We start from the raw sequence: 20,330 nt of genomic DNA on the forward strand, positions 1-20,330 counted from the left end.
CCCCAGGACACCACTGAGGTCCGACTGTGTTTGCCCTTCGGAGCAGCAGCCTTCTGAGGGCGGGCCTACCGCAGACCCCCCTGCTGGGCAGCTCCCGCTGGGACCTAACGGACGCGGCCCATGGCACCAGGGGTGACCCCGTTGGTTCCTTTTCGCTCATGCCTAGCACCGGGGCCGGCTCCCTGGGCATGCACCCTGGGCAGTGGCAGACACCCCCCACCCCCACCAGGGGCTGCTGTGAAGCTCGGCTGCTGCTATCTCAAAAGCACTAACAAATTTTGAACAAGGTCCCCTGCCCCCCATTTCCGTTTTTCCGGGGGCCCTGAAAACCACGTCTCCACCTCTCCTGCTACAATACATCCCAGCTGGGAACAAGTGCTGCCTTTTCTGAATTCCCCACTGGACCCCCTCACATGCCCCCTCACTGAGGCCAGATCCACCCACTGACCCAGGCTGTCCCTCCAGCAGCCAGGCCTGTCCCTTCCGTGTCCCAGGATGCCTCTGAACCAGTCTCCGTCCTGTCATTCCCACCCAGCCACCACCTGTCTCCCGCACCACAGACGATGCTTCCAGAGGAAATCACATTGGCCCACTTGATATGGAATCCAAACGTGTGGTCGTGGCCCTGACCATGGCCCATAGACCTTGCACGCTCTGGCTCTGGCATTTGGCGCCTCCCCACCAACACCTCCTCCCCTCACTCTCTGGTCTCCTCCCTCCAGCCCTGCTACTGACCCTGTCTCGGGCTGGCCTCTGCATCTCCAGCTCTTCTGCTAGGAACGCTGCCCCCAGCTTTCTGTGAGGCTTGTCCCCTCATTTCCCGTAGAGAGGCTGGCTCATGCGGCACCTCCTCCAGGGAGCCTTCCCTGACTGCCCCATCACATCCTCAATCCTTATCCCTTCAACTGCTTTATTTTTCTTCATGCCACCTGTCACACCTGAAATCGCACATTCCCGGGGTTATTTCATCTGCCCCCTTGTCAAGGAAGCTCCAGGAGAACTGGGACTAGAGCTAATGCCTAGAAAAATGCCCGGCACAAACGATATACTCAAAAATACGTGTGGAGTAGTGGATGCCAGGTGAATGGAGGAAACCCATAAAAAAAAAAAACAACCCTCTTAACTATTGCCTTAAAAAAAACCCAGTTCGAATATGAAGACATAAATAAGTTGCAAACAAAATAATGAAAAAAGGTGTCTTACAAACAGCATAAGAGGGTGGGTGTGGCTATTTTGTTTCATTCCTGTGCCCAGCTTTACTCAGACATAGTGACACATATCTTGACCACCCTAACATCAGGCAAAATTATCTTTAAGACCAAGATTATTCCGAGACGGAGACACTTCATAGCGATAAAAGGGGCGACTCACCTGGAAGGCACAACCGCCAGTGCGTGTGCCCCGATATACAGAGCCCCGAAACACACGAAGCCAAAATGGACAGAAATAAAAAATGAAATAGACAATTCCCCAGTCATAATAGGAAAGTCCGACAACCTCTCTCAGCACTTGACAGAACCAGACAAAAATTATTTAGAAATCAATAACCGTAACAGTTTCAGGGAAACTCCCAATGTCTGAAAATTAACACACTTCTAATTCACGGGCCCAAATCCGAACCCAAGGGGAAATCAGATACTCTTCATTACGCGACAACATGCGGCAGACACGCGGGATGCTGTTGGGCAGCGCGGGCAGGGAACTGACTGCAGTCAACACCTCTATTCGAAAAGAGGAGGATTTAAACATCAGGGACTCGGGGTTTCATGTTAAGTAGAAAAAGGAAAGCCAAATGAGAAACCCAGAGACACCCGAATGCAGACAGCCCTGGGCGCGCAGGCCCTCACAGTCCCTTTTGATTCCGGGGCAGCGGGAGTCCGGTTAAGGGGTCTTCTGGGTGGGTCAGGAAACTGAACCACACTGATCCCACAAGCACGCCCTGATCAGAGGCGTAACGGGGGGGGGCATGGGCTGGGGCGCGAGAAGCCTGGGCTCCACTCGCTGCTCCGGGAACCCCAGCAGCCCTCACCCACCCCGCGACCCCACTGTCCCGCGACCCCGCTGTCCCGCGACCTCCGCGGCCCGCGCCATCAGGCCGTTGACCCACCCGCAACCTCTGCGCGTCTCTCGCCTCCCCCTAGCGGGCGCTATGCGGCCCAGACCTGCGCTTCTCCTGCTCCTGGGCCTGGGCCTGGGCCTGGGCCTGGGCTTCCGCAGCCCCGCGCCGCCCTTGGCTCCTTCCAAGGCCGGGGCCAACGTCTCCGCCCCTGCCTCTCTGGCAGGCGCCTCAGCCCAGGGCTCTCCACCTGAGGCCAGACCCCGAGACACGCCTTGGGGCAAGGCGGCTGCTCTGCGCTCAGCCCGGGCTGCCCCGAGCCTCACTGGGCTAAGCGGCTACACTCGCCTCACCCTGCGACCACGAGTGGCTCTGGGCCCTGGCGTCACCCTGAGCGGTGGCCGAGGCCTCTGCTTCTCCCACAGCTCCTGGCTGCGGGCACAGTGGCCCTGCCTCCACATGAGCGTCCTGCTGCGAGCGCCTCGTGCGCGCCGCGCCACGCCCACCCACGTAGACCTGCACCTGTCTGCGCCCCGAGGCCTGCTCTCCCTGCAGTGGCTCACCCCGCGGCGGCGCTCACTCGGGCCTCTGGAATGGACCTTTCACCTTGGTCTGGTCAGCCCCACCGACGCCCCCTCCGCCTCCGGCTCGTCCCCCAGCTCCTCTCCACCTGTCGGCCGTCTCCCCTCCACGGGCTTCACGGCCCAAATCGAGTGTCCTACAGATGGGCCGAGGCCTGTTGTTCTAGAAGCTGTCAATTCGGACAATCCCCAAGCCGTGGGGTCTTCCGTGTCCTGTCAGTTAAGAAGGACGGTTTGCATTATCAGAAAGATCAAGATCAACAGGGATGCAAACAGTGGTCCCCTGGTGTTCACTAGGAGTACGGACATTTCCCTCAATGCCACGATTGTTTATGACTGCCCATCAGCTCTGCAAAAGGAAGTGAACTGGGAGGTCTATTATGTGCCGTCCCTCGCGCACCGGCCGAGGTGGCAGAGCCCTCTGCTGGTCCCAAAGCCCCAGTCCGGGCCAAAGCTGGTCCTGGACCTGCAGGCCGGAATTCTGCCTCTGGGGGTGTATGTGATCGCCGTCTTTCTGACCCTGGTAAAACACACTGGGGAGGTGGTGAATGGCTCAGATCACACCTACGTCGTGATCGTGAGGAGTCCCCTGAAGGCGGTTATCCTTGGGGACCCCAACGTGACGGTGAACTTCATGGAGCAGCTGGTTCTGAACGGGTCAGCGTCATCTGACCCGGATGATGACTACCCTCTGCGGGGACTCCAGTTTTCTTGGTTCTGTACCACAAACCTGCGGAACTACGTCGGGGAGAAAGTAGAAGTGATGAGCAAGGACGTGTGCCTGCCGGAGCAGGGTGACCTGAGGTGGGCCGGGGCCTCCGGCCGGGCACTGACGCTGTCTCCACAGACACTTCGGGGCGGCCGGGTGTACTTTTTCAGAATGGTGATACAGAAGAGAGACAGAAGGGCCTATTCCGATAAAAGGGTCCATGTGCTCCAGGGGCCAGCGCCTGTGGCTGACATCGTGTGCACAGAGAACTGTGACGCGGTCTTGGTGATATCACACAGGTTTTCTTTGTTTCTCCAATGCACAAATTGTGAGGTGCGCCGTGATGTCTACACGTGGTCGATTCTGTCCCCTTCGGGGGAGGAAGTGGTGTTTGATTGGATGGGGCAAACTTCCACAGACAGGAATAGCGATTATTTGTCTGTCAAAGCGTTTGCTTTTAGAGACTTTGTGGAAGCCCAGTTTTCGCTTTCCTTAGCTCTAGCAGCGTGGAGTGGCGTCAGCTTGGTCCTCAAGTATCCCTTTATTATTAACCACGTGCCTGAAATTGGAGACTGCAAAATTAATCCTGCTAGCGGAATTGCATTTTATACCAAGTTTGTCATCCAGTGTAGCGACTTTAAGGACCAGAACACCCCTTTGACGTATAAAATGATAGTGTCCGACCTGCATGGTTTCAGTGAAATCAGTTCTTTGAAAGAGAACACCTTGGGGCCCATCCTGCACCTGGGCAGCGAGCCCACGTCCCCCCCTTCCTCCCTCCCCATGGGTGTGCCGGTCAGCCACTACAGCATGAAGATCTTTGTCCAGGTGTACGACTCTCTGGGAGCATTCTCTCAGGTGACCTTGTATGCCACCGTCCAAGCTCCTACCGACAGATACGCACCAGAGACAGTGATGCGGCACTTGCTCAGTGTCACCATGGGGCCGGGCTCAGCCTTGTCTACTTTGCTTCAGAAGCAGGACTTTTTGCCCGCAGGCTACCTGATGTACGTCGTCGCCTCTGTGTTGAATGGCATGAAAACCAAAGCTGCCCTGCACACAGTCAAAGTCAGACTCCGGGAGCACCTCCTCAATGCGTCTTGCACTCTCCCTGTAAGCACTCTGGTGGAGGTCGGCCAGCTGGTCACAGCTGTCGCCAAGTTAACCCAGAAGACGTCTGAATTCACTAGCGTCACCAAGAAACTTGCCACGGCGAGGATTTCGCAAGCCAATCAAGCCTTGCAACAGCATCAACGGAACAATAAAGACTTCCATGCTGAACAAATAGAAATCGTGAGCACAGGGATACTAACCAGCCTGTCCAATATCCTGGAAATGACTACCCGCTACGAAGCCTTTGCCCATCCTTTCTACGTGATGCAGTCTCTCGCAGACACGGTCCTGGCCGGGAAAGTGCCGGGAAATGACACCACCGTGATGAAGGCCTCGAGCTTCAACGTGTACATCAGGAAAACGGAAAAGTGGCTGGTCACCAATGTCTTAGGTGACGAGGAACACAGTCGGAACTGGTTCCGTACCACACTCAATGTGAGCAGTGCCCCGGGTTTGTCTGCAAACGCGCCCATTTCTATGACGTTTTGTGAGTTCGCAGGCGACCCCTTTCCTTGGCTGAATGACCAGGACAGCATTTCAGCAGACGTGGTCGGCTTCAGAATGACAGGGACCACGGCGAGCGGAGACGTGCTAGAGGTCGCACCGGAGGTGGTGGACGTGTACCTAAGCAGAAAAAACTTGAGCTCTGTGGCCTTCCAGCTCACAGTGGGTCCTGACAATGAGCCAGGCGAGGCGGACGAGGCCTTGAGAAAGACGACAGGGGCATTCCGTTTCACAGTGGACAGCAGCGCCATGAAGGAGCTGTTGGTTCATATCGTGACGGAAGTGACCGTGCTGTTCACCGTGTCCGTGTATGCTGGCAGCCAGATCGCCCCCGCCGCTTTGGTCGCCACCTTCCTGGTGCCCCATGACATCCCTCCGGTGGCCAACCAGAGTGGCCTCTTCGACCCGGCCTGTGCAGTGCAGATGGCACGCGTGGTCTGCCTGCCGCCGTCTTTGCTGCAGGTCGTCGCCCAGCGGTGCCGCTCCTCTGAGAGCTTCCTGGTTGTGGTTCTGCGGGCATCTCACTTCGTCATGAAGCCCACAGACAAGCTAGTAAGAATCTCGCTTTTCAGCGTGCACTGCTTAGACATGCATGGGATCCAGAGTGACTGGAGAGAAGACACCTGTGTCCTCAGAGAGAGGACCACCTGGGACAGAGTGCATTGTGTTTGTAGGAACACGAGGAGGGTCCGGCGGCAGCTGGACACAGTTAGGCTGGCCAACGTCCACCTGCACATCCGCTACTTCACAGCCAAGGTGATTGTGGTCCCCAACCCTGTAGATCTACGGTTAGAGGTCATCAAGAATGTTGGCCAAAACCCCGTGACACTCTTCACGGTCCTCTTCATCTTGTGCACGTATGTGGCTCTAGCCTTCTGGGCACTGCACAGGGACGAGACGGACCAGTTCCTTCGGGACCACGTGGTAGTCCTGCCTGATAACGACCCTTACGACAACATCTGCTACCTGGTCACTATTTTTACAGGAAGCCGCTGTGGGTCAGGGACCAGGGCCGATGTCTTTGTCCAGCTTCAGGGAACAGAGGGCGCCAGCGATGTGCACTGTTTAAGCCACCCCCACTGTAAAGCCCTGTACCGAGGGAGCATCAACACCTTCCTGCTAACAACCAGAAGTGACCTGGGGGCCATCCGGGCCATCCGGGTGTGGCACAACAATGAAGGCAAAGCCCCCAGCTGGTATTTGAGCCGAATCAAAGTGGAGAATCTGTTTAACAGGTACATCTGGCTCTTCATGTGTCGGGAGTGGCTTTCCATTGACACCTCCGTGGACAGGACATTTGATGTCACCGAGCCCAACACACCTCTGAACAGGGTGGACTTCTTCCTGATTGACATGACCAAGCAGCTGGGGAAGGCACACATGTGGTTCTCCATCTTCACCGGCGTCGTCGGCAAAGGCTTCAGCCGGCTGCAGAGGCTGTCCTGCTGCCTGGCGATGCTGCTGGCCTCCCTGCTGTGCAACATCATGTTCTTCAACCTCGACGCGGAGGAGGCGGAGGAGCCCGAGGGGGACCGCTACCTGCGGTCGATGGTCATAGGGCTGGAGAGCGCTGTGATCACCCTCCCCGTGCAGGTGGCCATCACTGGCTTGTTCACCTACTCCCAGAGGCCGCCCCAGGTGAGCCTGGATGAGGTGTCTCCTCGGAAGTATCCCACGGTGGGGGCAGAGGATGGGCACTGGGAGGACCGTCTGAAATGGTGGCACGCTCAGGAAACCGCCGGGAAGCCTGCCCCCGGGGGCAGTCCCAGGCTCGGGAAGCCTTTTGTCAAGGAGGCCTCGAAAGAGGGGCGCGGGCGTAAGAAAGCAGAAAGAAAGGCCCCCCAGATGAATACAAATGACAACAACAAGAACGTGAACAGCAGCCCCGGGGCTCCCGCTGCACAGCCGCCCCCCCAGGAGCACCCTCCGCCCCCCCAGGAGCACCCTCCGCCCCCCCAGGAGCACCCTCCACCCCCCCAGGAGCACCCTCCGCCCCTCATCAGGAAGCCCAGGATGGCACTGCCTCGCTGGTGTGTCTGTGTGGCGTGGCTCTTGGTCTTCGCCACCTCGGGCGTGTCCTCGTTCTTCATCGTGCTCTATGGACTGACCTACGGCTACAAAAGGTCGACAGAGTGGCTCTTCGCGTCGTTCTGCTCCTTCTGCCAGTCGATTTTTGTGGTGCAGCCGTTCAAAATCGCGTTCCTGTCGGGCGTCCAGTCGAACAGGCCCAAGTACTGTAAGAACCTTCCGTGGGTCAGCAGCTACCACTACACAGACATCCAGCTGCAGGACCTCAGGCTGCCCCCGGACCAAGTGCAGGAGCGACACGAGCACGTCATCCACCTCCGGGGCACGAGGATGTACCAGCCCCTCACGGAGGACGAGGTCAGGATATTCCGAAGGAAGAGGCGCACCAAGCGGCGCGCGTGGCTGCTCCTGACCTGCCTCCTCGCCCACTTGATCTTCCTCGCCCTTCTGCTGAACCTCGCCTCCCTCCTCCGCCACACCGACAGCTTCTACTACAACCAGTACATTCGCCGTCAGTTCTCTGAGGGTCTTGCTACCGTGACCCAACTGGACGACATCTATCAGTGGCTCGACAGGGTGATGCTGCCTTTGTTCCACAATGACCTGAACCCGACGTTTCTTCCTGACAGCTCCTCTCAAATCCTTGGCCTCCCGCTGATGAGGCAAGTGAGGGCAAAACCTGCTGGAAAGGCCTGCCCGCCTGCCCGAAGCTCTGTGCCAGACAGCATCAAAGGGGAGATTCACTGTCACCCCACGTACGGCTCCCATCCAGAGGACACAGAAAACTACACTCAGTTCTGGAAGAAGATCGATAATCGGACGACAGACAAGAACAGCCAAGGGTTTACCTACAAGCCTCCAGAAAGGAGGTGGGTGTATTATTCCCATGGGCTTCTTCACACCTATGGGTCCGGGGGGTATGCTTTCTATTTTTTCCCAGACCAGCTGCAGTTTAATTCCACACTGAGGCTCAAGGACCTGCAAAGCAGCCATTGGCTTGACGAGAACACATGGGCTGTGATTCTGGACCTGACCACGTTTAACCCGGATGTCACCCTGTTCTGCAGCGTCTCGGTCGTGTTCGAGGTCTCCCCGTTAGGCGTGGTGAATGCCAGCATGTCGGTGCACTCCTTCTCCCTGGGCGATGTCAGTAGGGAACCGTCGGCAGAACTTGCCTTGTACGCAGCCATCCTTGTGTGCTTCTTGGCCCACGTGGTGCACGAGGGGTACACCGCCTGGCGGCAGAGGGCCTCCTACGCGACACATGCGTGCAACTGGCTCCACCTCGCTCTGGAGTGCACCTTCGCCATCCTGATCGCGCTGTTTCTCAGCAAACAGTTCCTGGCCGCTGGCATCGTTCAGTTCTACTCATCGGGCTCCGGGAAATTCGTGCCCTTCCACGCCGTTTCTCAAGCGGACCACGTCATGGGGGTCGCTTTGGGCTTCCTGCTGTTTCTGACCATTTTGAAGACCCTCAGGTATTGCAGATTCTTTTATAGCGTGCGCCTGGCTCAGAGGGCCATCCACACTGCCCTGCCCTCCATGTGCCACGTGGCACTCATGCTGTCCCTGTGTTTCTTTGCGTACGTGGCTTTTGGATGCCTGGTGTTCGGTCAGCATGAATGGAACTACAGTCGCTTGCTCCACACCACCCAGACAGTGCTCTCCTACTGCGTTTCAGCTTTTCAGAACGTAGACTTCTCCCAGAACAGGGTCCTCGGGGCCCTGTTCCTCTCCTCATTTATACTGCTCGTGGTCTGCATCCTGGGCAACCTGTTTCGGGTCACGATCCTATCTGCCCACGAGGAAATGACACAGCCCGTGTACGAGGAGCCATCAGACGAAGTGGAAGCAATGGCCTATTTGTGCAGCAAACTCAGGACGGCGTTTGGCTTCCTGTGCTTCCGCCCCAGGGCCCGAGACAAGCCCACAATCTTCATGGACATGCTCTACGGGCGGCCTGAGAAGCACAACCGCCGCTTCCTGGGCCTGAAGACCAGAAACATTAAGGAGAGAAAGATGGTGTATCTCGTCCTGTGACTGCGACAGTTTCCAGGGCTGCAGGCGAGGGTCTCCCAGCAGCTGTTCAGTTTAGTGGCTGCCAACCAGTGTTCCGTACCCGCACACCCTACATCTGCAAGTATTCCCACGGTCAGCAGTGCCCCGGGGAGAGGAGCTGACAGCCCCTGCGTCAGGGGATGGGCTCTCTTTCCAGGGAGTTAGGTGTCCTTGCAGCCTGCAGCAGTTTAGAGGGTTAGAGACCCAGTGGGGACTCTTTCCAGAGACTAGAGCCTCCCTGACCCACATCCCCTCCACCAGCTTCCCCTTGCCCCGCCCACCACATTCTAACTGGTCCAGGGCCTGAGGGGCCTGTGGGGGGCTCCAGGACTTGCCGTGGATTTGGAATTAATTCAGGGATGAGAAGAGACGTCAGAAGTCAGAAGCTTCCCATCTACTCCCTAAGGGTCCTTCAAGTTAAAGACGTAAACTGCAACAACGCTGGCTTTCTGGCCGTGACATGAAGCTTTTGTCAGACAACGGCAAGGTGCTGTGTGCGGGTTCACTTTGAAAGACGGTGACTGCTCTGCAGGTCCGACCTAGCAACATACACACCCTGGGTTTGGACTTCTGGTTGTTTGTGGCCCAGTGGGTTGTTATTGAGTAATAAAGAAAATGTGGTTTGTTGTTTAAGAGAAACATGGGCTGGCAGCTGTCTCGTTTTCCCTCAGAAGCCTGCTCATGTATGTGGATGCTGTGTCAGAATTAAACGTGGGACTTCTGAGGGACACACTGTGACTTCTGCGCCAGGGGCATCTACACAGGGCTCCTGCCCTGGAAGTCAGGGCTGGAAACACAGGACAGCAAAGTCAGCCTGGTGACTGGCCGCTTGGTCCCAGGGGTTGGTTACTCACGGAGGTGGCCCTGCAATCTTAGCAGGCACATGCTTTCGGAGTTGCACATTCTGTGGGTTCAGATGAATAGAGCTGTATGCCTCTGCCATTACAGTATCATAGAGGGTTTTCACTGCCCTGAAAATCCTCTGCTTTGAATCCATCCACAGAATATCACCACTGTAAACACAGTTGGGGTCCTATTTTTCTAGTAACGAAAGCAAAGTGCTTGCTTTTGGGCCCAGGGCAGGGTCGTGCTTGCCCAGATCCAAGAGCAGTTCATTCTCAGCATTACTAACAGGCTTGGTATAATCCCTATTTCTCACTTTTCGGGGGAAAAAGCAGGGAGGCCACCGCAAGTGTAGGGGAGAGCCTGCCCGGGGCTGACGTAGGGGAGTCTGGGAGCCAGGGGAGCCTTTGGAAGCTGGTGGGGCCCTGGGGCAAGCAAGGCCAGGGAGGTTGAATGGTGGGGTGCAGGTCTAGACAGGCGCGTCGCAGGCCGCTTTAGGGTTTGGAGGAGCAGGGTGATGTGTTGCAAGTGCACACAGATTTACAAAGGTCCCAGGAAAGGGCAGGGCTCGTGCAGAACCCAGCTTCTCTGCTGCGTTAAGGGGCATCAGGACACCATGAGCCCTGCCTGTGACCCATGGGACTCCCGTCCTAAGGGGGGACAGGTAGCGTGCACACTAAGAGGAGGACATTCCAACCCGAGGCACTTGCACTTGACGAGCACCGCTGGGGAAAAGAGAGACCAAGTGGGGCTCCGCAGAGCCCGGGGAAAACACAGAAAGAAGCCGAGAATCTTAGCGCAGCCCCAACAGCAGGCCAAGTAGGAGCGCCCTCGGGCCAAAGCAGGGTCAGGCACCGCCCAGGTGCTGCACCCCTAAAAAGGAATGCCCCCTAAAAAAGGAATGCCCCAGGAAGACGCCGAGGAAGTGGAAACCAAACCGGAACTTCGTCCGGCGTCGCGCATGCGCACGGGATGATAAAAAGGGGTGCGCACGCGCCGCTGCCCGTCAAGGGACGGGGCTACGCACGCGCTGTGAGTACGGGGCGCGCGGGACGCTGGTGCGAGCGGGCGGAGGTTATAGAGGGGCGGTCTGGCGGGGTGAAGGGAGTGCGCGCGCGCGCTCTGCCGGCCCCGGTCCCTCCCAGCTACTGCGGCTCGCCCACGGCCACGTTGCCTCCGGAGAGGTCTGTGGGATTCTGAGGACCGGGGTCGGAACTGCTGCCCGCCGCGCTCGGCCCGGGACGGATGATTTGGGAAAGGCCCCCTCAGATGACAGCGGGCTTGTGAGCTCCCGGGGCCGGGTCTGGACGTGCGGGGTCCCCCAGACCTCAAGAGGGGCATTTCAGGAAGTTCGGAGGAGGAGTCAGGTGTAAGGTTGGGGTTAAAAAGCAGCAAGGCAAAGAATGCCTTCCAAGAGCACGTGGAACGACCGTGCGCCCGGATCGCGACGGGCCCAGGGGGAATAAAAGGCAAACGACTTGATGATAGGTCCATGGAGACAAGTCGCACTGAAACACAGTGAGGACCCAGAACCGAGAGTGCGGGAACTGGGGGGCACGGCAGGCAGCCTGACCCGTGTGCGCCTGGAAACCGAGCTGCAGAGAGAGAACGGTTGGGGCCGCTGTGGCTAAGAATTTTCCAAAAATAATAAAAGGTACCAAAACACAAGGCAGAGACTGCTCAAAGAAGTGCAGGCAGGGTGAAAACCTGTAAAAGAAAAAGTTGGTGCAGGATCCGGCACGACTAATGTCCCTTTTTAAATGATAAAATCAAGCATGTCATTCTGTAACAACAGTATCACACTCAAGCACACCACATGGCATTGTAGGTGAGGTGTTCAGATTAAAACTAAGTTATTACACCCATGTGTTTACCCTACCAACCACACTCAAGCAGGCCTTCTGCCAGACCCTGTACATGTGTGTATATATATGTATAGAATTATAGATGTGTGTACATGTGTGTATATTACATGTGTATATAATGTGCACATGTATTATATATTCATTACATATATTGTATATAATATATTACACACTGTGTGTGTGTGTGTGTGTGTGTGTGTGTGTGTGTGTGTGTGTGAGGGTTTTTTCCCAAACTGCTGTAAGCCAAAGATGAAGATCCTCCGGGCAGCCCCAGGGAAGCTCCACGGGCAGAGGTGGGGAAGCCTGGGTGGGGGAAGAGCAAGGACAGGAGTAAACAGGAATATCTGAGCCTGGTGTGTGGGGGATAGGAGTGGGCAGTAACAGGAAAGATAACGCTGCTTTTAGGAGGCCTGAAATATCAAGGAAGGGAGTTTCTTCTGCCATCAGTTCAGGAGACCCTTAGGTTCAAAGTACCACTCAAAGTCTTGATTTTGAAGAATTGTGTCAAATTTTGTCCTGCTTCCTATTGAAGTGATAATGGGGTGTTCTTCCTTTTCCCTGTTACTATCATAAGTTGCATTCGTTGACTTCTGAATGGTAAACGTACCTTGTATCCCCGGAATTGAATCCTCTCAGGAATGATGCCTTAGGCTTCTTATGTATTACTGAATTCAGTTTGCTAACATTTTGCTAGAGATTTTTGGGTATCTAGGTTCAGGAAGGGTGTTGGTCCATAGTTTTCCTGGGATGGCTTTGGGTAACGGTGTCAGGGCCATCCTGGCAGTTTTTGTGTCAGTGTGATGCTGTCCTCATAGTCACCACCAATGGCTGCCTTCTCTACATTCTGAAACAGCTTTTGTATGTTGGTCCTGTTGGGCTGGCCAGAAAGTTCGTTTAGTTTTTTTTCTGTAAGATGACTCTAGTAGTGCTTAGCTGTCTTTAACTTCATTCAACACAATATTGTGAGATTGTGAAAAAAAAAAAAAACATCAAAATTGGTGAGTTTTTGTGTAGACATTTTGATACTGAAGAAAGAAGAAAATACACAACATTTTCAGCATATTATGCTTTATTTCAAGAAAGGTAAAAATGCAACTGAAACACAAGAAAAGATTTGTGCAGTACATGGAGAAGATGCTGTCATGGATCGAACATGTCAAAAGTGGTCTGTGAGGTTTCGAGCTGGAGATTTCTCACTGGACGATGCTCACAGTCCGGTAGACCAGGTGGGGTTGATAGTGATCTAACTGAGACATTAATTGAGAACAATCAATGTTTTACCATGAAGGAGAGATGGCTGACATACTCAGAACATCCAAATCAGTAAAGTTATTGGTGAAAATGAAAAATATGTCCTTGATTTTACAGAAAAAACTAAATGGACTTTTTTGGTCAACCCAATATCTCTTCCTTAAATGCCTAACAATTTGTGGTTAAGCCACCTCGGCCTGATTTTCTTCTGTTATTTTATTTTGTGTTTTTAGGAAAACTTTATATTATGGAACCATTTTTCTGAATAGCTATAGGGCTATTTGGGTTTTCTATTTCTTTGTGAGTCACTTTTGATGATCAGTGGGGTTTTCCCCCCAAGAAATCTGTCCCTTTCAGCTACATTGTGGGATTTATTTGGTAATAAGTTGTTCATAATATGCCCTCATTTTCATTTCCTTGTCTTTAATCTGAGCGACATCCCCTCTTTCATTCCTGACGGTGGCACTTTGCATCCTCTCATGTTCCTTGTCAGTCCAGTTAGAGGTTAGAGGTTACCAACTCCATTGATGTTTTGAAATAACCAGCGTTGGTTTTTTTTATTAGTCATTTTTAATTTCTTTGATTTTCATCCTTTATTATTTTCTTCTCTTTATTTATGTTAGGGTTTAATTTGCTTTTTTCTACTTTCTTAAGGTAGAAACTTCAGTGATTGACCTTACATGTTTTTTCCAATTTAAATATTTAGAGCAGTGACTTTTCCTGTGGGCATTGCCGAAGCTGCATTCTACATATCTCGATACACAGGATTTCAGCTTTCATTTAGTTAGAATATTTTGTGATTTCCCTTGTGATTTCCTCTTTGAACTGTGGTTTATTTAGAAGTGTATTGTTGAACTTCGAAGTCTGTGGAGGTTTTTCAGGTGTCTCTCTGACCCTGATTTTAATTTAGTCACTTTGGGGTTGGAGATATTCTCTGAATTCAGCGCTTTATCGCTGCCGTCTTGTTTTATGGCTCAGCACATTACCTCTTGTGGTGAAAATCTCTTATGCACTTGAAAACAATTGGGACCTGGGGGAGGTCTAGGACTTACTCTGAACTTGAGGTTCCTTGTTGGAAAGGGGCACCTTCCGCCCTCTTGGTCAGAGACACGTTGTGGGGGCTTGGAGGTCTGGACAGTTCTGGGTTCTGACAGTGACCTGCCCTGCGTCTTGACCTTGCAGATGGCGTGTGAGGCAGAGTGCCAGCCCCTGGGTGTGTTTGAGTGCCAGCTCTGCTCCCTGTCAGCTCCGTACAGCTACGTGGGGCAGAAGCCCCCCAACACCCAGTCTATCATGTGAGTACGTATCCAGTGGCTCGTGCATCCCTGCACACCGAGCTGGTGGCCTGAGTCTCACAAGTGGCATGGGTGTTGGCTTTAGGCCCAACCAGCCCAGTTCTGGATGTTCGGTGTGACCTGAGGAGGCACCAGGCAGGGCTCAGGGGCCACCCGGCTCTCCTAGCCCCAGCCAGCCCCTTCCCGCCCTCTCCATCCCCAGTCCAGCCCTGCCCACGCCCGGGAAGATGCACTGTGGCTCAGGCTGGGGCGGCTTGGCAGCTGGTGCGGGCGGCTGAGGAGGCCTCCTCACAGGGCTGGGGGGACGGGGCTGTGCCCCCTCTGCTGGTGCTCAGCCTTCCAGCTCATGCGCTGGTGGGAGTGACTCCTGAGCTCCAGCTCCCCAGGATGTGCCCAGAGATGGGCCTGGAGCAGAGCCACTGGGTTTCAGGGCTGGATTATTGACCTTCAGTTTGTCCCTCATCAAGTGCCGTGTCAGGGGGAAGTTGACCAATGATAGGCTACTCACACAGGACAAATGACAGGGGCCAAGGCTTCTTCCTTCTGACTTGGTGGGTTCCTCTACTGCTCAGGAACTGGGGGCGTCCCCTTGGAACCCCGGGGTCTCCTTCCTGGTGTGTAGTGTGAGGTTAGTACCTCACACGGCTGTGCAATGCCCCGGGTTCTCCCTGCCTGGACACTGGTGGTTTGGGCACCACCACGGCAGGGGTGAGGGGCTGCCTCATGGCCCTGCCCCATCCGGAGAATCGGGCTGGGGTCTGGGGGCTCAGGCTGCAGCAGCCCCTCCGTGGGCTTCCCCCTGGGCTGCTTCCGAGCCCTGTAGGGCCGCGTGGGTGTGCAGGCTCGGCAGGGGCTCCCTCCGAGAGGTTGGACACTGGCATCACTCACTGTCCCGCAGCCTCTTGGAGGAGAGCTTCGTCACCAAGGACCCCTTCACCCCGGACAAGGACAGATTCCTGATCCTCGGCTCCAAGTGCAGCATCTGTGGCCGGCTGGTGTGCGTGGGCCCGGTGGGTAAGCCGCAGGCAGCTGGGGCCGCCTTCTCTGGGGGTGTGGGCGGGCACACCACAGGCCTGGCTGTGGGAGAGGTCACGCGTGAGCCTTTCCCAGGGACGGTGTGAGCGCCAGCCTTGCATTGCCTCTGTGACCCTGGGATCCCTAGGCAGGGGGCAGGGGCTGCTCTTAGAGGCCAGCTGGCCTACCTCATTATGGACAGTCCCTTAGCCAACGGAAGGGACAGGCAGGCAAACGGGTCAGTCGGAGGGCCTCCGTGGGGCTGGGGGAAAAGCAGTAGATTCGTGGAGGCTCCACGTCACCCCAGTAGCCCCTGGTGGTCACCCCCCACCCCCACAGGATGGTGACCTTTCTAATTGTTCCTGGGGAGCCTTCCAGAGGAAGCAGCCCCACTTTCCGGAGCTTGCTGGGTGCCGGGCCCTGTGTTTAGTGCCTGCTCTACCCAGGAAGGCTGCCTTTAATCTGCCCCAAAGCTGGGCAGGCAGAGCTTTCTCGGGGATGAGAGAGGTTCCGAGATGGAGGGCGGGGCCAGGGCACCAGCACAGCGAGCCTAGTGTCTGCAAACCCAAGGACACGCAGGCGGTGGCCGGTCCCGGGAGCCATCTTGCCCACAGAGAGGTCCCTGAGCATCCTGCATAGGGGTGAAGAAGGGAGGAGGGAGCTGTGTCCCACGCAACATCGAAACAGCCCCTCCCTCCCTCCCTCCCAGGCGGAGGTGAAAATGCGGGAAGAGATGGGGCTGTGGGAGGAGCCTCAGTCCAGGCTGCTGTGGGATTCCCCCCCCCCCCCCCCCCCGCAGGTCGGACCACCCACCCCTCCCCCACCACTGTGCCCCGCCATTTCTTTTACTCTCAGGTCAAGACCACACACGGTCCTTGAGGTGGCCAGTCTCCCTCTTGCTGTTGGGCTCCTGCTGCGCCCTTCCCACCTCCCCTCAGCTGCCCGAGGGGCCCCGCCCCAGCCCTGTATGCGATGAAGGACTGGGCCCCAGTCCTTCATACTCCCCCCCTCTTCCAGGAATGCAGCCTGTTCTACTCCAAGAGATTCTGCCTCCCTTGTGTCCAGCAGAACATCCACGCCTTCCCTCAGGAAATTCGGCACGACTTGGAGAAAAGGAAAGTTCCATCGAAGAGGCCGGCCAGCCAGCCCAGCGCTCAGACCTGAGCGTGGCCTTGGTGTCCTGGGTCGGTGCCTGCTGAGCTGGGAGCGCATTGTGTGCTGGCCCTGATTGCTGGCCGGCTGGAGCCGCAGGGCGTGGGGTCCCGCCTGCAGCAGCAGCAGGGCCGGGCTGCAGGGCTCAGAGCTGTGGTCACTCGGGGCAGGAGCCCAGGGGAGCAGAGGCCAGGCCTGCAGGGCCCCTCGCTCCTGCCAGGGCGCCGCCCTCCCTGCAGGGTCTCCTTGGGCTCTCCCTGCTTGCACATGGTGGCACCCGGAGCCCCGCGTGCCCTCCCTGCAATGGGCCAGATCCAGGAGTTGCCTGCGAGTGCCAGGCAGCTGCTGGGCGCGAAGGCCCGCGGTCCCGGAGTCGTCCCAGCCTGAGGAGGCCCCAGAGTCACCCCGGCACTCGGGAGGTTTCCTGTTGGTGCTTCCAGCCCCTTCTGTTCCCTTCTGCTCGGTTCCGCTCCAGGCCCAGCTCTGCGCCCAGATGGGACCACCGTCGCCCATCCTTCCGCCTCATTCCATGGCCTGCTGGCAGCCGTGTGCCCAGCCCCAGGGCTCCGGTCTTCGTGGCCCCCGCCGCCTCTGCCACGGATCCACCTCACCGGGCAGAGTGTGAGAAGCGGCCGGGGGAAGGAATAAAGAGCTGCCGCTGACGCTGACCAACCCTGTGCTGACCAACCGTGTGCCGCGCCGTGACCTCAGCCGCCCTTTTCACAGCTGCCTGCGTCACTTTACACAAACGCATGTCCTACTCCGCAGCCACACGCTGCCCAACACGCTCTGTTCTCGGACAAAAAGGGGCTGTGCCCCAGTGACCCCAAAGTTGCCGCTGAGGGCAGACAGTGCTGCGTTTGGAGCGGGGGGCTTCACAGGCAACAGCTACCTCACAGCATCACTCCAGCTCACCCAACCAGTTTTAAAAATAGTTTATTTTTGAAAACCATTAAGGCAAAACGGTACCCTGAAATTAACTCTTTACATTCATCAGTCTTACAGTAGGACATTCCAAATACATAAGTTCCCGTAAATTCAGGATATAAATCAGTATGTATGATCAGTTCAATTTCCTAATGGGAAAATGAGTAAGACCCAAGATTTTAAGAATTAGTTATCTGAGAACCATTTTTAATGCTGGAACCAAGACTGGTCAGCGTGACTGGGAAGTGCCAGGTGCCAGTGGCCGTTCTCCGCACGCCCATCCCGGGCCCAGACGCCGAGCCTGCCGGGAAATTGGTGCTCCGGAGCGCCTCCTGCCGAGTATAAGCCCGAGGGGCCTGTCACCGACTCGCTTGGAGAGTGTAAGGCACGGGGAATGGGGACGAGAGCACACCCGGGAGAGCAAGCCCCGGCCTCGCTTCGGGAGCCCGTTGTGTTCTGACGTGGGTCCCAGGGGCAGCACAGACCCTCAGCGGCCGCGAGCGCTGCTCAGATCTGGAAGACTGCGCGCTGGTGGGAGACTCGGGGCCTGTGGTTTCCGTCTCTGCTTCGGGGTGGGCCGCCCTGACGCTGCCAGAAGATCAGCCTGCGCAGATGCTCCGTCAGGAGCGTCCGGAAGGCGGAGTCCTTTGGCACTGACCCGCGGGCACTCGTCCCCCGCAGGGCAGAGGGCGGCCACTGGTGGAGGTGATGCAGACCAACCCACCGTGCCGCTCACGCACACAAATAAATTCCAGGAGACGTGAAAACCTCTGATGTGCGTGCGTGCGTGCGTCTCTCTCTGCTGTGACACTCCGGCTTCCTGTTTCCGGTGGGCCCGGGAGCCAGGCTACTGGAGCACGTATCAATTAACACTGATTTCAAAAACCCAAATGGCTGTTATTAGATACATGATTTTAAGTTAGTAAATTACTTATATTAGGATTAAAAAATTCAAATCACAGTATTTAAAATAGAGCTATGCGCATGGTTCTTTTCACCACACAGTGTAGAAAAATAGTGGTACCCAATACTGCAGTCTCAGCAGGAAGGGGTGCTGAGTGTTAGCTGTCTTTCGTGAGGTACGTGTTTTTTAGGCCTGAAAAAAGGAATAGGCTGACTGTGCTTTTGAAAAGAGAAGACATGTCCCCACAGTGAGTGGTTTTACCTTGAACATATGATCGGTCACTTGTCCTCGGGGCCTGAAGCCTGCCCTCCCTGCCGCCAGGAGGCTGAGTCAGGCCCCTGCCAGCGTCCCTGCTGTTCCAGGCTGGAGGGTGACTGCTCTGTCCCCGGCCTGCGTGAGGCTGTAGTGCATTGTGGAACGGACTGGGCACTGATGCCAATGGGCACAGAGGGCAAGAGAGGAGGCTGGTGTGTTCCCTGCTCTGGAGAAACACAGGGAGCGTTTCACATTTGACTCACAGTAGCATTGCGGGGGGGGGGGGGCGGGGGAAGCAACAACAGGTCAGGCCTTAATTTGCTGTCTCTGGTGTAAGAAATGGGTTTCTTGGTTTTTTGTTTGCAGATAGTGTGTTTCCAAACCATGGGGCCTCTGACGTCCTTGATGTGGCTTCAATCAGGACGTGACACTGACCGTGGGTGCAGTGGGCAGAGGGTTCCAGCAGACGTGGCCATGTTTCAGCTGGACCACGTCCTGCCCCTTCTTGGGGCAGGGGGCTAGTGAACGGGGATCCTCCTCCTGTCTCAGGCTGGAGGGAGCCTGAGGAGGAGGAGCACATGGTCTGGGGCAGCCTCACTGCAGAGACTGGAGAAGGCACCTCAAGGGGGCAGGGGGGCAGGTGGTGGGAGCGCAGCACGGGCAGCGGCCTCACCTCTGTTCCCATACGCAGGCCACATGCAGCCTTTAAAAAAAAAGCCCTAAGCCCACTCTGCTGAAGTCAGGTTCAGGGTAATATACCTGCTGCATATTCCACAAAAGCATAGCGGAGGGCATTATGGAATTACTTAGATGAGAGCAAGACGACGCGTCTTTTCTCTCACAGAACTTCCAGCGTCTCGTTGCCGCTTCTACGTGGTGGTTCCCAGAGGAACTGGATGTTCTGAGTCAGGACAGACGTGCCGCCTTTATTCTTATTCTGTTTCATAGGCCCTTAAGCAGTCGATGACCAATTTCTAGAATTCTATTACAACAGCACCTGAAAACTATGTAAATCTGAGCAAAAACTGACACCTTTACCTTTGGAGCTGGTCTTCCCACTCTCTGGGCAGGTCCCTCGGACCAGCAGGCACCCTGGGAGCCGTCCCTGCACCTGGAAAGAGGACGGCCACTGGCCGACTGCACGCATCACAGGGCTGCCCAGCACGGTGCGGGGAGGTGGGGGGGTGGGGGGAGGGTCCACGTTTCCTGTTGCAGTCTCCGTGCACCCTGCACAGCTGGCCCAGCAGGACAGCCTTTCTGCCACAGGCGTCCCCGGGCACTTCACTGCCTACGGCAGCATCTGAAGGTCACTGTTGTCAGTCTCCTGAACTGACTGCTCCACGTGAAGACTCGGTTGGTAGGAGTCCTCGGCCCCAGGGGAGCCTGGGAAGCTGGGCCAGTGCCATCAGACCTGGGTGTGGGACAGTCTTCCACGGCCATTTTTTTTAAGTCAGGAAGCCCTCAGTGGGCGACACGGATCTTATTCTGCAGCTTCGATGGACTGTACAATTTCCTCGCCTTTCCTGTGTGGGCACCATTGTGGGGAGCTGAGAGGGAACTTGAAGCAAGAACCGGCCCAGGAACATGTATGCCGGGGGGACAGGCACAGCCCCAGGAGCACAGAGGCAACGAAGCACGCTATGCCCAGCTGAGGAGATGGCAGCGGCCCTCCGCCTCTGGGTGGGATCGTTCTGCGATCGGGGTGAGTCCATCCTGGGCCCCCCAAGCTGAGACCCGGAGGAGACAGACAACTGGACCCTCCTTCCAAAGCCCCG

General features: G+C 56.2%; 2 protein-coding genes across 5 annotated transcripts; both read left to right on the plus strand.

Annotated features, from left to right (window-relative positions):
- Positions 1-2,149: 2,149 nt before the first annotated feature.
- On the plus strand, positions 2,150-9,031 carry PKDREJ (polycystin family receptor for egg jelly). The gene is made up of 2 exons (XM_053661943.1): positions 2,150-6,835; positions 6,902-9,031. The coding sequence occupies exons 1-2, from the start codon at positions 2,150-2,152 to the stop codon at positions 9,029-9,031; spliced, it is 6,816 nt and encodes a 2,271-aa protein (XP_053517918.1).
- Positions 9,032-10,887: 1,856 nt separating this feature from the next.
- On the plus strand, positions 10,888-18,163 carry CDPF1 (cysteine rich DPF motif domain containing 1). 4 transcript variants are annotated; one of them, XM_053661506.1, is made up of 4 exons: positions 10,888-10,924; positions 14,191-14,303; positions 15,202-15,313; positions 16,335-18,163. In XM_053661506.1, exons 2-4 carry the CDS (start codon positions 14,191-14,193, stop codon positions 16,479-16,481), a joined length of 372 nt encoding a protein of 123 aa, XP_053517481.1. In that variant the 5' UTR covers positions 10,888-10,924; the 3' UTR covers positions 16,482-18,163. The 4 variants fall into 4 exon arrangements, with proteins under 4 accessions (XP_053517481.1, XP_037016278.2, XP_037016279.2 ...); XM_037160383.2 differs by lacking the exon at positions 10,888-10,924 and adding an exon at positions 10,975-11,546; XM_037160384.2 differs by lacking the exon at positions 10,888-10,924 and adding an exon at positions 10,975-11,175.
- Positions 18,164-20,330: the final 2,167 nt, after the last annotated feature.

Source organism: Artibeus jamaicensis, unplaced genomic scaffold, assembly GCF_021234435.1.
Source record: "Artibeus jamaicensis isolate MK-2021 breed Jamaican fruit bat unplaced genomic scaffold, CSHL_Jam_final contig_233, whole genome shotgun sequence".
Classification (NCBI taxonomy): Eukaryota; Metazoa; Chordata; class Mammalia; order Chiroptera; family Phyllostomidae; genus Artibeus; species Artibeus jamaicensis.

Bases quoted from the DNA above. Each gene is read 5' to 3' on its own strand.
- PKDREJ (XM_053661943.1), top strand. From the start codon at position 2,150: ATGCGGCCCAGACCTGCGCTTCTCCTGCTCCTGGGCCTGGGCCTGGGC. The intron at 6,836-6,901 runs GTGAACAGCAGC...CCGCCCCCCCAG, and splicing joins CAAATGACAACAACAAGAAC to GAGCACCCTCCGCCCCCCCA.
- CDPF1 (XM_053661505.1), top strand. From the start codon at position 12,900: ATGGATCGAACATGTCAAAAGTGGTCTGTGAGGTTTCGAGCTGGAGAT. The intron at 12,984-14,190 runs GTGGGGTTGATA...TTGACCTTGCAG, and splicing joins CTCACAGTCCGGTAGACCAG to ATGGCGTGTGAGGCAGAGTG. The intron at 15,314-16,334 runs GTGGGTAAGCCG...CCCCTCTTCCAG, and splicing joins GGCTGGTGTGCGTGGGCCCG to GAATGCAGCCTGTTCTACTC.